General features: G+C 44.4%; 1 protein-coding gene across 4 annotated transcripts in view; it reads right to left on the bottom strand.

Moving 5' to 3' along the window:
* Window positions 1-16,799, bottom strand: part of CELSR1 (cadherin EGF LAG seven-pass G-type receptor 1) — a 220,635-nt gene that overhangs the window by 110,065 nt on the left and 93,771 nt on the right. For all 4 annotated transcript variants that reach the window (XM_073573501.1, XM_073573504.1, XM_073573502.1 and 1 more), the window contains exon 2: window positions 5,775-6,413. In XM_073573501.1, the coding sequence (XP_073429602.1) occupies window positions 5,775-6,413 (639 nt within the window). The remainder of the gene's footprint in view (window positions 1-5,774; window positions 6,414-16,799) is intronic.

Here is a 16,799-nt window from a genome sequence, read left to right as displayed (position 1 = left end):
TTTGCGCAACAGGCAGAAAGTTTGCGACTTACGACATTTTCACCCCAAAATGGGCACAGCTGGGGCAAATCGGGGAGTAGTGACGCCTACTTGTCTATTTCATGAAAATCCTTGGACACTTTTTTCCACCTGCATTTGAATCCCCTGCAAATCCACTACGTGTGAACAAAAATTTATCATAAGTCACCAAAAAAACAGAAAAAATAACCAATTCAGAAAACCAAAAACTTGTCAATCAAAAGGTTTCCTTTAAAGAGGATTGTTTTTATTACACTGAGTACCTCCTCAGACTGCCACTGCTCCGCTGATTTTGGAACAGTTTTTCTTTCTTTTTTTCTGTGCCCATCCTTTCCAAAGTTATGCCTATTGTAATAAAGAAGCAAATTTTCCTTTCAACCAACTGGGTGTATACCACAGAACTTCTCTGTGGGTGCAGCATTGTTTTTATTGGACGGTGTCAGAGGAGAAAAAGAAAATGCCCACAGAGATGTACTATGGTAGACGTCCACAGTTGGTGGAGGAGAAAATCTGCATCTGTATTATTGGTGGGCATAACTTTGGAACGGAGGGTAACAGAAAAAAAGCAAATCTTTTCTAGAATTAGAGGAACAAAAGCAATTTGAGGAGTTTTGAAAATTCCAGTGAAAGATCCTCTTTTAAAGGGCCCCCATACACATTAGGGGAAATCTGCCAGCCGACCACTATTTAAGGTATATATGGGAAACTGAAGGGTCCGCTACGCTGCTCTAATACTACAGCTTTTTGGCACTGAAAACTATAGCAAAATAGAAATCTATGTCATGAAATTGGAAGCTTCGGTAATCCTGATTATGACATTCCAAAACATAATTTAGAGAAAATAGAACAAACTCTTAATTACCCTGCTGTCATGTTACTAGAAAATGCACTTTGTGGATCAGTTTCCCTCAGTGCTAGTAACAGAAGCCTCACTAGATAAGGCAACTTTCATCATGTATAAATTACTGATAATTGCTGTAGGCCAAGGAAGGATCTTCAAAGAAATGGGAGGAAGAACAATGACATTTGACCATGATTATCCTCCAAAGGAAGTTGTTCAGGGATTTGTAAAGTTGGGTTACCAACTGTGATTGGCGGAGCGAGCGCTATCTGTGTTGCACGCTCCATCATCAGTCTTTAGTAACTCTTATCGTGAAGATGACAGACTGTCACATTTTGCAGAAGCATATCTCCAAGTTGCCGCCCGTTGAAAGGGTAATATGAAGAGAAAGTAGTCCCTGGCTGGCTCTACATTCCAGCCGGCATTACCACACCAACAGGATTATTCAACTGCAAGTTCATTCACAGGCCGAACAATGCTTCACATTAACATGCAGCGAGCGACCGCGGCTCACAGAAAACACAACTGGTAAAAATGAACTTTAAGGGGCCTGAAATTCACAGCCAAGATTATTTGCAACAAAGAAGCTGAGAGTCACCGCAGGGGCTTACCCCAACAAGGGGGCTTACCCCAACAAGGGGGCTTAATCAGCCTCATATTGTGGGCGACATCGTAGATTCACAAGACAGGACGATTCCTAACAGAGGAAGGTGCGGGGACAAGCGACAAGTTTTGTCATGTTTTCTCATTAATATTAATGAGGCAAGCTCTTCTTATACTCAAGACAATAGTAATCCTGTTTCCATTCCCATCCACGGCTTCACAGCATACAGACGGACGATCTGAGGACCGTATACAGGGACTCAACCACTTCTGACGGTCTGTGCTTTCTGTAAGGAGTGGGATGGAGTGTGAGCCCTCTGTCCAGTGCAAAATGCTACCTCACAGCCTGGAATTTCCCTTTTTTTTTTTTTTTTTTATTAAAGTTTGCATCAATTCATGTCAAGAACATGAACACAACTGTGAACATTTGTTTTTCTTTTTGTTGTGAAGCAAATAATGAATAGGACAAAGTAACTGCATAACTATTCACCTTCCCTCCCCCGCCCTAAAGTCAGTACTTTATAGAGCCTCCTTTTGTGGTAAATACAGCTGCATGTCACTTTGGATAAGTGTTGATCAGCTTTCCACATCTTGCAACTGGGATTTTTGCCCATTCCTCAAGGCAAAATTGCTCCAGCTCCTTCAAGTTAGATGGTTTCCTCAGGTGATCAGCAATCTTCAAGTCTGACCACAGATTTTCAATTGGATTAAGGTCTGGGCTTTTTGCTGCCCATTTTTCCATAAAGGCTACCTTTACGGAGTGTACGGCTTTTTGTGGTTGTATGGACAGATACTCCAGTCTCTGCTTGGAAACTCTGCTGCTCCTCCAGGGTTACCTTTGGCCTCTGTGCTTCCTCTCTGATAAATGCCCTCCTTACTCGGGCTGAGAGTTTTGGTGGGCGGCCCTCTCTTGGCAGGTTTGTTGTGGTACCATGTTCTTCTGTTCATTTGTTGATAAAGGATTTGATAGTGCTCAGTGGGATCATCACAAAATGGGATTTTTTTTTATACCCCAACCGTGTGTGTATTTCTCAACAACTTTGCCCCTGACTTGTTTGGAGATCTCCTTGGTCTTCATGGCGGTGTTTGGTTAGTGGTGCCTCTTGCTTAATGATGTTGCAGCCTCTGTGGCCTTTCAGAAAATGTGAGTATTGAACACAGATGGGCTTCCTGTCACTAAGCATGTGACTTAAGAGGGTAATTGATTGCACTAGAAGTGTTATGGGGCTTCACGGCAAAAGGGGTGAATACACATGCAATTTTTAGGTATCTGACCAAGAAATTTAGTTTATGCCTATATTTTTCTCACTTAACTTCACCAACTTAGACTATTACTACTGATGTATCACACACAAATCAGATTACAAAAATAGTTAAACACAATTTTAAATATAACAAAATAGGTATAAAGACAAATGGGTGAATACTTTTGCAAGCCGCTTTAGATTTCGGGATCTTAGGACAAAGTTTGATCAGGGGTAATATAGAAATACACAGGGTACATTCAAATGAATTAGATATCTGCGAAACACAGAACAGGTCTCCCGGAGTGACAGAGACATTAGTAACTGCTCTTCTTTGTGGTCCTGAGATAACGATCCTGACACTCCTCTCCTCCATTTACACAGAATTTCCTAAAAGGGCCAAAAATAGACAGAACAAACCTAAAACAATACGACAAAATATGCAGGCAGCCAGGACATTACAAACTGTGGACCCAATATATTAAGGCTATGTGCACACGTAGCGTTTTAAAACGCTTACTAAAAACCGGACTCCTTCCCAGAAATCGCGCGTTTTTTTCCGCGTGATTTCACCGCGATTATGATCGCGATTTTGCCGCGATTTTCGCGTGCGATATTCAAGCACTTTCCAAGCGATTTGAAGCATCGCTTGGAAAGTGATTGACAGGTTGGTCACACTCGTCAAACATAGTGTTTGACAAGTGTGACCAGGTTTTTACTATTGAGGCCGCCTATGCGGCCTCAATAGTAAAAGATAAGATGTTAAAATGCTAAAAAAAATAAAAAAATCGGTGTATATTTACCTTCCGGCGTCCCGCGCTGCATTCCCGGGCCTCAGCGTTCCCAGTAATGCCTTGCGAGACCTGTGATGAGGTAGTCTCGCGTTGCTATAGCGATCTCGCGGGACCGCTAAAGTCACGCGAGACTACGTCATCACAGGACCTTGCCGCAAGGCATTACTGGGAACGCTTAGGCCGGGAATGCTGCGCGTGACGCCGGAAGGTAAATATACACCGATTTTTTATTTTTTATTCTTTTTTTACAGAGGTATGGTACCCAGGGCCTGGAGGACAGTCTCCTCTCCTCCACACCGTGGGTACCAACCTCCACACCGTGGGTACCAACCGCACATGAGACGCTTAACTTCCCGCATGGTGGGCATAGCCACATGCGGGAAGTAAGCAATTCTCATGCATTCCTATGGGTGCGGAATCGCGGCAATTCTTTGCGATTCCACACAAATAATGAGCATGCTGCGATTTTTTCCGCCGCGGAAAAAAGCGCAGCATTAGCACAGCATGTGCGGAATGCCATAGGAATGCATGGGGGGCGTTCTGTACACGATTTTTAAGCATTTTCGCGCCGAAAATCGCAGCAAAAACGCTTAAAAATCGCTACGTGTGCACACAGCCTAAGGGTTTTTTGCCAGAATTTTGTTGTAAAATTCCTTAAAACGTGGTAAAATATTTGTGCAACTTGGATTTGTTCACAAATGTTGCAACTTTTGCCATATTTTCACCATTACTGGCCACATCCATCAACTTAACCAATGCTGCGTAACTAATTCATGATAATTTACTTTTCTAACAAGGTCTAAATTATTCCGGACAAAGTACTCTAGTCCCTGACTGCAGTAACATTTCTCTTAGATAAGATAGCTGCGTAAAATGGGGTAGGTGCCCAGAAGAAAAAATACATCAGTCATAAAAAAAATATTTGGCACACTAGACGGTAGTGATGATTTATTTCTCAATTGCTAAAATTTCCAACATTTCCACCCTTTATCTGCATGCGGATTGTATGAAGGAATACTTGCGCTGCGGAACTCGTGGCGCTAATGAGTCAGCTACTTCCACAACACCAGTATTCCTTCATAAAATCCACATGCAGATAATACTTGAAAAAGGCCTTGAAGGGGCGAAACGTTGGAAATTGATGTGATTGAGAAACAAACTATTATGTTTAGCAATACTATCTTCTAGTGTGCCAAAGAATTTTTTCATGACTGCAGTAACATTTGTGACAGTGACATACGATAGTTACTTGGGATCATAGAATCGTAGAATCATAGAATGGTCAAGTTGGAAGGGACCTCCTGGGCCATCTGGTCCAACCCCCTGCTCAAAGCAGGATTCGCTAAATCATCCCAGACAGAGATGTCTGTCCAGCCTCTGTTTGAAGACTTCTATTGAAGGAGAACTCATCACCTCTCGTGGCATCCTGTTCCACTCATTGATCACTCTAACTGTCAAAAAGTTTTTTCTAATATCTAATCTGTGTCTCCTCCCATTCAGTTTCATCCCATTGATCTATCAGCATGTGTTTGCTATTTAAAGGGGTTGTCTACTCCAAATCGATAAGTCTGCAGTCACTCTGCAAAGAAAAAAAATTTCATATAAGAAAAATGTGGATTCTCTGCAATAAGACATCGGATCGCAGACATCAAAGTATCATTTCATTCCGCTTCCTATGGCCTACATGTCCATATAGACGGCTTAGGAGGGATGATCCTACTGACAGATTCCCTTTAAAAGGCACATGCCTCCTAATGAACTAGGCACATCTTATTACAGCACACAGTTGATCAAGACCTACGACACGCCAGTATTGATTAATCGGCCGTTTTGGGTTTAGGGCTTTAGTGTCGTTCTGCTAAGGCTGAAAAACAAGTGGTTTCTATAGTTTTTATACATCTTTAATTTCTACAGGGTGGGCCATTTATCTGGATACACCTGGGTGGGCCAGTAATAAAGTTGGATCCAAAATGGCCGACTTCAAAATGGCCGCCATGGTCACCACCCATCTTGAAAAGTTTCCCCCCTTCCCATATACTAATGTGCCACAAACAGGAAGTTGATATCACCAACCAATCCCATTTAGCTTAGGTGTATCCATATAAATGGCCCACCCTGTAGATTTAGTAATACCCTAAGATTTAATGCTTTTTAAAATACCAAAAGCGTCAATCTGTGACTTCAACAAAAGACCAACACATATAACTAGCCTCAATGATTGAATAGGTCGCTAATTGTCTTCACACGCAGGAATGCTTTGTATAACTAACGTACCTGTAAATTCTTCATTACATTCACAAGAGTAGCCGCCTTCCCTGCTCCGACACAGTCCATTCTTTCCACAAGGATTGGAGTAACAGAGATCAATTTCGGTTTCACAGTAATCCCCAGTAAATCCAGGAGGGCAGCGGCACCGCAATCCATTGATGGGATGAATGGGGCGGAAAAGTACTGTATTGGAGCTTATGAAAGGAGCCGAACTGTCAAATTTTAATACGGAAACGCACTTCATGTAGTTTTCACAAGGTTCTCTCAAGCAAATGTTATCATCAAAAGGCAGGACCCGCTGGGTGGAAATCATTGTGAGCAGCGTTCGGTTTAGGTAAATTTGCTCTTGGAGATCTTCAGAATGGAAGAATTTGTTTCGCACCCCACCAGGAAGCAAGGCCGAAAATGTCACATTGAGAATATTGGAGCTCACGTCAGTATCGTTCTGAATATTGAAGACAAAGATGCCGTCCTTGGTTGTAGACAAGACAGTGGCCACTCCTTCCACGAACAGAGACAGGAGTGGGGACAGAAACTTCTCCTGAGACATGTTTTCTAGCCGGACCGTGATGCTGTTGGTCAACATGTCATCGGTGATGATGGTAGCCCGTAAGGTGCAGTGAGCTGTGACACTGTGAACCCCATCTACAGGAGGAAAAGAGCACAAAATTAGGATATAACATGGAGGCATGTGCAGAACATGGCAATGACATATTCTTCTATATGTAAGCAAACATAATGTTCATTTCTCTAAAACTAGGAAAATTAAGGCTGTGTGCCCAAGTTGTGTTTTTTAAGCGTTTCCGCCACAGCGGAAACGCTAAGAAAACGCATCCCCATGCAATCCTATGGGATTCCGCAGTTGCTGTGCCCATGCTGCGGATTTTTCCGCTGCGGAATCGCATAGCGGTAAAATCCGCAGCATGTCCATTCTTTCTGCGGAATCGCAGCGATTCCGCCGCCATAGGATTGCATTGAAACGTTCCCTTTACGCATGTGGCTATGCCCACCATGCGTAAAGTGAGCGGATCATGTGTGGATGGTACCCACGGTGTGGAGGAGAGGAGACAGTCCTCCATGCCCTGGGTACCATATTCCTGTAAAAATAGAATTAAAATAAAAAATAGGGATATACTCACCCTCTGTCATCCCCCAGAGTCCTCCTCCCTCTCAGCCACGCTGCTAGCATCTTCCGTTCCCAGGGATGCATTGTGCGAATTACCTCTGATGATGTAGCGGTCTCGCGTGACCACTACGTCATCAGACGTCATTGTCGCAAGGCATCCCAGGGAACGGAAATTGTCGGCAGTGTCGCTGAGAGGCGGGACGACTCCGGGGGCCAACGGAAGGTAAGTATATCCCTATTTTTTTTATTTTTTGTTTATTATTTTTAACATTCTATCTTTTACCATTGATGCTGCATAGGCAACATCAATAGTAAAAAGTTGGTCACACTTCTCAAGCACTATGCTTGAGAAGTGTGACCAACCTGTCAATCACTTTTCCAAGCGATGCTTTAAATCGCTTGCAAAAGCGCAAGCATAGGCACATAGCCTAAAGAAATTATCCAAAATTCTTTCAGGGACTAAAAAAAAGCCATCACACATGTCCATGGTTGTATCTTGTATAGTAGCTCAGCTCTACTGAAGTGAAAGTGGCTAGGTTGCAATACAATACATGACCTGTGGATAGGAATGGCGCCATTTATAGAAATCAGCAATGATTTACTAATACCGAACAAACCATCTAAGTGGCTATTACATCACTTACGTTATTAAGAAATAAACTGTGCATTAAATCCTTTTTTACAATGAAAGTGTCCACATTATCATGCAGATTTAATAATCAAAATGTTTGATGCACATATTTCCATCAGGTTTACACGATCTTCAACCTTTAAGGATCTCCTTGCATTAAAGAACCGTGGGCGTCATATGATTGTATACACTTAAATATGTAATTTAAACGTATTTATTTGTGCAGGATTTCTCATCATAACAAAATAAAATTCCGCCAATTTTTAGAACAGAGTCGTCCACATGTACGCAATGCTCTGAAGAAGCAAAACAAAGAGTCTGGTGCCGCTGTTACTACTCCCTGGTGAGTAGCTGTCAGAAATGATAAGAAGCTATAAATAAGAAGACCCCACAGCAGAACCTCGGGCTTCAGACGCTATGCCAAAGACTAGACACTATGTAAGGTTGCCAGTGCAATGGCCACAAATACAGGGAAGGTTCAAGATACAACAAATCCCAATATTTACTCTCCTTGGCCACGTAGTATTAGCTAAAGCTGAGCACTATAAATCATGCTGCAGAATGTTCCTCCTCCATTTCCAGGCCCTACACTAAATCATCCAGTCTCTACTACTCAACATCCCTTCCATTAGCAGCGTCTCGCCATACATCATGCTTTTATGTCTTATCATTCCTTATGTTCTCCACAACATAAAAGAAACTTTATGTCTATCCTCCTTCACTTAAAGGGGTTTTCCAGTTTGAGCCAATCACTGGGCTCAGTGGTTAATGCCGTCTACAGATCTCCTGAACCCAGTGATTGGCTGTAGCAGTGTAGTCACTACATCACCACTGCAGCCTGTAAACAATCGCCACAGCAGCAGCAGGGAGGCAGTGCTGGACAAGGGGAGGGTGAGTAATTTATACCTCTACTAAAATATTGATGATAACAATTTCAAAAAGGAAAACATCTTTACTGAAAGTTGTAAGAATTAAAAGACTATTAAAGGGACCCACTTTACTGAGATTAACCTCTAAAAGACGAGCGATTTTTCATTTTTGCCCTTTCGCTTTTTCCTCGACTTCTTCCAAGGGCCAAAACTTTTTTTTATTTTTCTGTCCACACAGCCAAAAGCAGGCTGTGTGTCATGGTTTGAACAGGGTTCTTGCCCTGCACTCACAGGGTTAAGTGTTCGTGGCCTCTTTCTGGATCTGGGAGGGGTATTTATACTCACTCTTTACCAGGGTTCTCTGTCAGCTATACTGTTGTTCTGGTGTGTCTGACCCCTGGTGTGCGTGTATTCTGCGTTGCTTGTTTGCTTCCCGTGTATGACCCGGTCTGTTCCCTCACTCTGAACTCCGTCTCACGTTTTAGGTACTATTGTCTTTTCTGGTTCTGACCTCCTGGCTTGGCTATCGTTACTATGTTACAGTTTGTCCCTATTGTACCGTCTGTTGTGAGTTCATTTTCCCCTCCGTCACTGAGGCCTGGTGAACTCCCTATTCTAGTGAAGGAAGGTAGTGAGCCTGATTATCAGGCACCTTTGACTAATGAAGACGATTGGCTGAGTGGAGTCACTGACTGGATTTAAGGCAGCCTACGCCCTTTCTGCCCTGCGGGTGATTTCTCTGTGGACTCTTGGACACCAGTCTGATTCCTGCTCTCCTAAAGCTAAGTTTTCTGTTTTGCCTTTTTGCATTTAAGATTTGTTTTTGCTTTTCTTGCTTTTTGGGTTCTGCCACTCCCTGCTGGAGTGTGCAGTGTTCCGTGAGCTCTGTCTTCTGAAAGTACCTGAGTGCTGATTTAGTTTTTGAAGCTTAGTTGCTTCAGGGCCATTTTTATATCAGCTGGTTGGCTTTGTCTCTGATAGGGTTTTGGCAGATTGCAGACAGCAGCCTTCCTATCCGTTCCTATCTAGGTAGTTTTTGGGCCCCGTCTTTGCTCAGCCTGTCTTTCTGTCTGTGTAAGTGTTTTCATCTTGCTTCCCCGTCATTATATGTGGGGGGCTGCCTATTGCTTTGGGGTCTGCTCTGGGGCAGTTAGATTTCCCCTTTCCTTCTTTAGGCCTATGTATCTCTCCGGCTGTGATCGAGGGGTCTAGGTCATCGTAGGAACCCCTCACGGCTACTGCTAGTTGTGTTGATAGGTTCAGGGGTCTGCAATCTGATAGTTGCCAACTTCTCTGGTTTTCTGGACTTAGCTAGCATTTCTGTTTTTGCCTCCTACGGTGACTCAATCATAACAACCGTCTATTGCCCGTTCTGGTTTTCTGATCTATTGCTACGTCCTGACTATCCATTCTGTCTAACCCTTTGGTACTGTATTGCTATCTTGTGCTTTGACCCCGGCTTCATCTGGTTTCTGTCTCTGTCTATGCCCCTTGGTAACATTGTCCTGTAGTTACCTTTCTAGGAGTTTCCCTGCAGCTCCTAGCTCTGTGGAGCTTAGGCCACGCCCCCAGCAGTTAAGTGCTTCAGGTCCTGGAGCATGCATAGTCACCGCTGCTGCCCGCTCCACAGGTATCTTTGAGCACTGTTTTTGCACTCAGGACACACGCACTGGCTCAGTGAGCAAGTGCAGTGCGGGGTTCCTGACATTATAGCTGACCATTTCAGGTTTTTTTTTCCTCTGAAGGAAAAAAAAAAATGTGTTATCCTCATGGATCCCATACAAGTTTTGGCTGATAAGGTCAAGCACCTGACCCAAATGTTCCACAAGCTTAATGTGGAACAGCGCAAGATGGCCCATACCCAGCAACAGTTGGTGGATACTATGCAGGGGGCTGTCGCTGTAGGGGCTCCTAGTGCTGGGGATAGAGATGTGTCATTGGCATCCCCCGAATCTCCGGTCAAATTACCAGACCTTTTCTCAGGGGATAAAAGGGAGTTGATAGTTCAGAGAAGGATGCAAGCTTTTTTTTTCTCTGAGGCCCCACTCCTCCGGGGATGAGTTCCAGAGGGTGGGGGTCGTCATTTCCCTACTTCGGGGGGCTCCACAGGCATGGGCTTTCTCTCTCTCTTCCTCTGCTCTGGAACGTATGTCTGTGAATTTGTTCTTTGAGGCTCTGGGGCACATTTATGATGAGCCTGATAGAGTGTGTCTGGCAGAGGATATGGTGATGAGTGTGACACAGGGGAGGCACTCTGCTGAATGGTTCTGCTCTGAGTTCAGACGCTGGGCAGCGGAGGTCTCCTGGGATGATGCTGCCCTCCGGGGTTTGCTCTGTGGAGGCCTGTCCGAACGTTTGAAAGATGCCCTAGCCCTTCATCCTCCACCGGATTCTTTGGAGGACGCTATGATCCAGGCTGTCCGCATGGACCGTAGGCTGCGGGCAGGAGGGTTCATGCTGCAGGAGACCCCTTTATTCTCCAATCTGAGAGACTCTGCATCTAGTCCTGAGCCCATGGAGGTTGGTGTCACGTCATTGAAGGAAAAAGAGGAGACACCGTAGAAACAACCAATTGTGCTTTTACTGTGGATCCGCTGGACACTGGAGAAGAAACTGTCCTTCTTGCCCTTCTTCAGTGAAGCCGTCAGGAAAACGACTGAGTCTGGGTAACAATCGAGGAGGTTGCCCTGACTCCCAGGTACCCTTTTCCTCACTTACTAAAATTCTGCTTCTGGTGGAACTAGAACTTACAGGCGGTCCGGTTGTGACTACCGCCTTTGTTGACTGCGGTTCTTCTATTAATCTGATCGATGCCAAAGTTGTGACTTTTCATAAGATAGGGACAGTCAGGTTAAAAGATCCTGTTAAAATCGTGGCAATTGATTCTTCTCCTAGCATCCAGGAGGGAATTTGTTTAATGACTGATACCTTTTATCTGAAAGTGGGTTTCACTTACGTGGAAAAATTAAGGTGCTTTGTTCTAAATAATCTGCCGGCTGGACTGGTACTGGGTATGCCTTGGCTTCAACGTCACAATCCTACTATTGACTGGGTCACCGGGGAGATCATTCAGTGGGGTTGTATGGCTAACGGTCTATGTTGTAACTTGACAACTCTTGTCACCCCAGTAAAATCTGTGTCAGTGTCGTCTGTCGATCTGTAAGGTATTCCGGAGTACCTGAAAGATTTTGAAGACGTATTTCCTGAAAGTGAGGCTAAGGCGCTACCACCACATAGACCCTTTGATTGTGCCATTAATCTAGTCCCTGGAGCCAAGTTACCCAAGGCTCGCCTGTTCAGTTTGTCCGGGCCCGAACGTCTAGCCATGAAGGAGTACATTACCAAGAGTCTCCGCAAATGGCATATTAGGCCTTCTGTTTCACCTGTGGCGGCGGACTTCTTTTTTGTTAAGAAAAAAGATGGTGGTTTGCGGCTGTGCCTCGACTTTTGGGAATTAAACAAAATTACTGTGAAAAATACATACCCTCTCCCCCTAATTCCTGATCTATGTAACCAACTCACCGGGGCCAAGTGGTTCTCTAAACTGGATTTACGTGGGGCATATAACCTTATTAGAGTCCGGGAAGGGGACGAATGGAAAACAGCATTCCTGACGACTGAAGGGCTGTTTGAAAACTTGGTTATGCCCTTTGGTCTCACAAACGCTCCTGCTGTTTTTCAGAATTTTATTAACGCAATTTTCTCTGATTTAATTGGTCGTTTTGTGGTTATCTATTTGGATGACATTCTGGTGTACTCGGTGGACAGTCAATCTCACTTGCACCATTTGTGGATGATTCTCATGAGACTGAGGGAGAATCATTTGTATGCCAAGTTGGAAAAATGCTCATTTTTCATGCAAGAAGTATCCTTTCTGGGGTTGATTGTGACAAGAGGAGGGGGCCAGGTCCAGCATTTGCAGTAGGGGAGAAGGTTTGGCTATCCACCCGCAATATCAAGCTTAAGATACCATCTATAAAGCTGGGCCCCAAGTTTATTGGCCCATACAAAGTTGTGGAGGTTGTTAACCCAGTAGCCTACCGACTGCAGCTGCCCACCTCCTTTAAATTTCCTGATGTCTTCCATAGGTCCCTGTTAAAGCCTGTGGAGACGGTGAGAGAGGATCCCTCATCAAATGCTCTGCTAATGCTGGTAGAGGGGCAGCTGGAGTATGAAGTAGGGCGCATTGTTGACTCCCGGTGGGTGCGCCGGAGACTCCAGTATCTGATACACTGGAAGGGGTACTCTCTGGAGGATCGGTCATGGGTTCTGGCCAGTTCAGTGCATGCCGATCGTCTGGTGCGGGCTTTCCACACCAGATACCCAGACAAGCCTGGGGGTCCAGTGGCCCCCCGTTAAGAGGGGGGTACTGTCATGGTTTGAACAGGGTTCTTGCCCTGCACTCACAGGGTTAAGTGTTCGTGGCCTCTTTCTGGATCTGGGAGGGGTATTTATACTCATTCTTTACCAGGGTTCTCTGTCAGTTATACTGTTGTTCTGGTGTGTCTGACCCCTGGTGTGCGTGTATTCTGCGCTGCTTGTTTGCTTCCCGTGTATGACCCGGTCTGTTCCCTCACTCTGTACTCAGTCTCTCGTTTTGGTACTATTGTCTTTTCTGGTTCTGACCTCCTGGCTTGGCTATCGTTAATCCGTTACAGTTTGTCCCTATTGTACCGTCTACTGCCCGTTCTGGTTTTCTGATCTAATGCTACGTCCTGACTATCCATTCTGTCTAACCCTTTGGTACTGTATTGCTATCTTGTGCTTTGACCCCGGCTTCATCTGATTTCTGTCTCTGTCTATGCCCCTTGGTAACATTGTCCTGTCGTTACCTTTCTAGGAGTTTCCCTGCAGCTCCTAGCTCTGTGGCGCTTAGGCCACGCCCCCAGCAGTCACGTGCTTCAGGTCCTGATACTCTGAAGCACGCATCGTCACCGCTGCTGCCCTGCTCCACAGGTATCTTTGAGCACTGTTTTTGTACTCAGGACACACGCACTGGCTAAGTGAGCAAGTGCAGTGCGGGGTTCCTGACACTATGTAATTTTGAATCACACCATCCATCTTACTTTATAATGTATTTCAGTATATAGTGTAAATCACAGTCTTAAAAGAAGCTCAGTCTGGGGTTGGGCTTTATAGGAATACCAAGATTGCAGCTTCAGTGGGCCCTTATCTGCCATGGAAGCCATTGGTATCCAGTGATCACATTATGTGGGTCCGATGAGAGCCAATGTACATGCACTGGTGAGCACTCTATTTAAATACCAGTGTCATAGATTGACAGCAGCATATATCTGGTTAACAGCAGCAATCTGAGCTCGGCTACAACTGCTCCTGCTCAAGATTGATGCAGGCTATGTACTGGCATCTGCTCTGTGTAGAAAGAGCTCAGCTCCCGAGCCCTTTCCACGCTCGCAGACCCCAGAGCTATATGAACTAAGGGGTTAAATCAATATAAGGTTTGGTAATTATTTTCAACAATTTCTGAATGTGACTGCTAAAGTTCAGCAAAAGTTTTCATCTTTCACAAAAACTTAATTGATGTAAATTAAAGGCTTCCAAACTTTACAAAACTCATTATTATCACACACCCCAACAGCACATTCTTGTAAAAATTCAGTCATTATTTTTCATCTAGCTACTGGGCGTATGTCATCAGTATTAGGTATCAGGTTTGTGGCAAGACAACTAGTGTATCATAATCAGCCTTCGAGAGGTCAACAGTCTTCCATCGCTACAGAGATCCTATACAACTGGTTGGCTATACCGCACACTGTCTTCCATGTCTTCTTCACAGTATGTTCATTAACGGGAAGCTTGTCAGCATCAACGGACAGTTCACACAAGCACAGGCCTGTAGCGCACACATCCTTACCGCTGCAGAGCATTTCAGCGTGCCTCCCCACATGTTCTGCCCCTTGCTGGCTCTCTCAAAGAAAGAGAACCTGTCATCATATTCATTCTGAGCGACCCACAGGCATCATGATACAGACATTGCATGGTATTTTTTACGCTGAAAGCTTTGGTAGGCTTTAGCAAAGCCGGTAGGTTCTTGGTTGGCTCCTTCCCGTCCCTTTTGAATAACATGTCTCTTCCTAGTTGTTTGTTTAGTTTTGTGTTTTTATGAGCCTTTTTTTTTTGTTTACACTTTTTTTTACATCTATATTGCCTGTTATTTTTTGTTTTCCGCTTTGTTGGCAGAGTTTATGATTCCAGATTTCTTTGCCCGATTTTTCAATTGTGACCTTTTAAAAAGTCACAACATTTGGTGACCCACCTGGTATAGTTTTATGCCTGGTTCTCACAAGTCACATCTTTTGAGACTTTTTGCTCACAACAAATGTTTTAGAAGAAGAAAAGAACCCTATATTTGACTCTGCACCAAATTCATGAACCTCATGCGCCATTTTGTTGAAATTGGAGCAATAAACTTCAGCGAATTCCGCAAGACAAAAACAGAAAAGCGACTTTAAAAAAAACAACAAATAATGAATCAGGGCCCATGTGTTTCAGCTGACTAGTCTGAAGCAGGTTCCTACTCCCTTTGACTGACAGATCTCTATGTACACACATTGGGAGAGACCTATCAGTAAAAATGAAGTGAGGTGTAAAGAGAGATCTAGAGTGTGAGACGTAAGGAGAAACTATCAGTAAAAGGGGAGTGAGGCAGAAGGAGACACCTATCTGTAAAAAAGGGAGTGAGGAGTAAGGAGACCCATCAGTAAAAAGGGAGAGAGGAGTAAGGAAACCTATCAGTAAAAAGGGAGCGATGAGTAAGGAGACCTATCAGTAAAAAGGGAGTGAGGAGTAAGGAGACCCATCAGTAAAAAGGGAGCGAGGAGTAAGGAGACCCATCAGTAAAAAGGGAGCGAGGAGTAAGGAAACCTATCAGTAAAAAGGGAGCAATGAGTAAGGAGACCTATCAGTAAAAAGGGAGTGAGGAGTAAGGAGACCCATCAGTAAAAAGGGAGTGAGGAGTAAGGAGACCCATCAGTAAAAAGGGAGCGAGGAGTAAGGAAACCTATCAGTAAAAAGGGAGCGATGAGTAAGGAGACCTATCAGTAAAAAGGGAGTGAGGAGTAAGGAGACCCATCAGTAAAAAGGGAGCGAGGAGTAAAGAGACCCATCAGTAAAAAGGGAGCGAGGAGTAAGGAAACCTATCAGTAAAAAGGGAGCAATGAGTAAGGAGACCTATCAGTAAAAAGGGAGTGAGGAGTAAGGAGACCCATCAGTAAAAAGGGAGCGAGGAGTAAGGAGACCCATCAGTTAAAAGGGAGCGAGGAGTAAGGAGACCCATCAGTAAAAAGGGAGCGAGGAGTAAGGAGACCTATCAGTAAAAAGGGAGCGAGGAGTAAGGAGACCCATCAGTAAAAAGGGAGCGAGGAGTAAGGAGACCTATCAGTAAAAAGGGAGTGAGAAGTAAGGAGACCCATCAGTAAAAAGTCTTACTCATCAGTCCCTTTTTACTGAAGGGTCTCCTTACTCCTCAGTCCCTTTTTACTGATGTGTCTCCTTACTCCTCACCCCCTTTTTACTGATAGGGAGTGAGGAGAAAGGAGACCCATCAGTAAAAAGGGAGTGAGGAGTAAGGAGATCTATCAGTAAAAAGGAAGTGAGATGTAAGGAGAGACCATGAGTAAAAAGGGAGTGAGGTGCAAGGAGAGACCTATCGGTAAAAGGGGAGTGAGGCGTAAGGAGAGACCTATCAGCCAAAGAGAGTGGGACCAGGAGAAGCTGCCGGGGACCTGCCTTGGACTAATCAGACACAGTCCCCGGCTGCTCCATTTCATAGTAAAACATACCTGCCAGTGTCTGATTCATTCTGTGTGTGGTTCAGGCAGCAGAAATCACATGGCACATTCTCCTGATTTTTTTTTTTTGCAGTGCCGAAACATAGTAAACAGATCATTACTCAGTGTCTACTGGACTTACTCAGCTAATAGAGGGAAATCCCTTATTCAAGACCACCATCATAAAAAGGAGACTACTTCTCACCCTCTCCCCCATCCTGGAGAACCTAACACATCCATGGATTACTAGGAGAATCTACTGACGTGCATGAGCAGCCTGTAGCTTATCTCTCTATGGTGGTGCTGCAAAGAAAATACATCCAAATATTTTCCCAAATGAAAATAACGAGCTCTTCATTTCCATAGTTTATGGTTCACTTGGCCATGTCTCGTCATAAGTTCCTGTTTTCTATGAACCGTTATCATGCTGTGTGAAATAGAATAAAGATAGATGACATGATGTAGCGGAACTTGCCACACCTTTCAGATCCCTTTAGTATAGCTGACCCTATCTGCATGCCAACCCAGCAGGTGTATGAGGACGTGTGCACATAGAAATCTAACAGATATGTGTTGTTGGCATTAGTGACATCATGCTAGGCACATGGAGGGGAA

This window comes from Dendrobates tinctorius, unplaced genomic scaffold (assembly GCF_039654945.1).
Source record: "Dendrobates tinctorius isolate UK_male_01 unplaced genomic scaffold, ASM3965494v1 ptg000035l, whole genome shotgun sequence".
NCBI classification, from domain to species: domain Eukaryota; kingdom Metazoa; phylum Chordata; class Amphibia; order Anura; family Dendrobatidae; genus Dendrobates; species Dendrobates tinctorius.
Note: the sequence above shows the minus strand (reverse complement) of the source record. Positions and strands in the feature narration are given on the sequence as shown.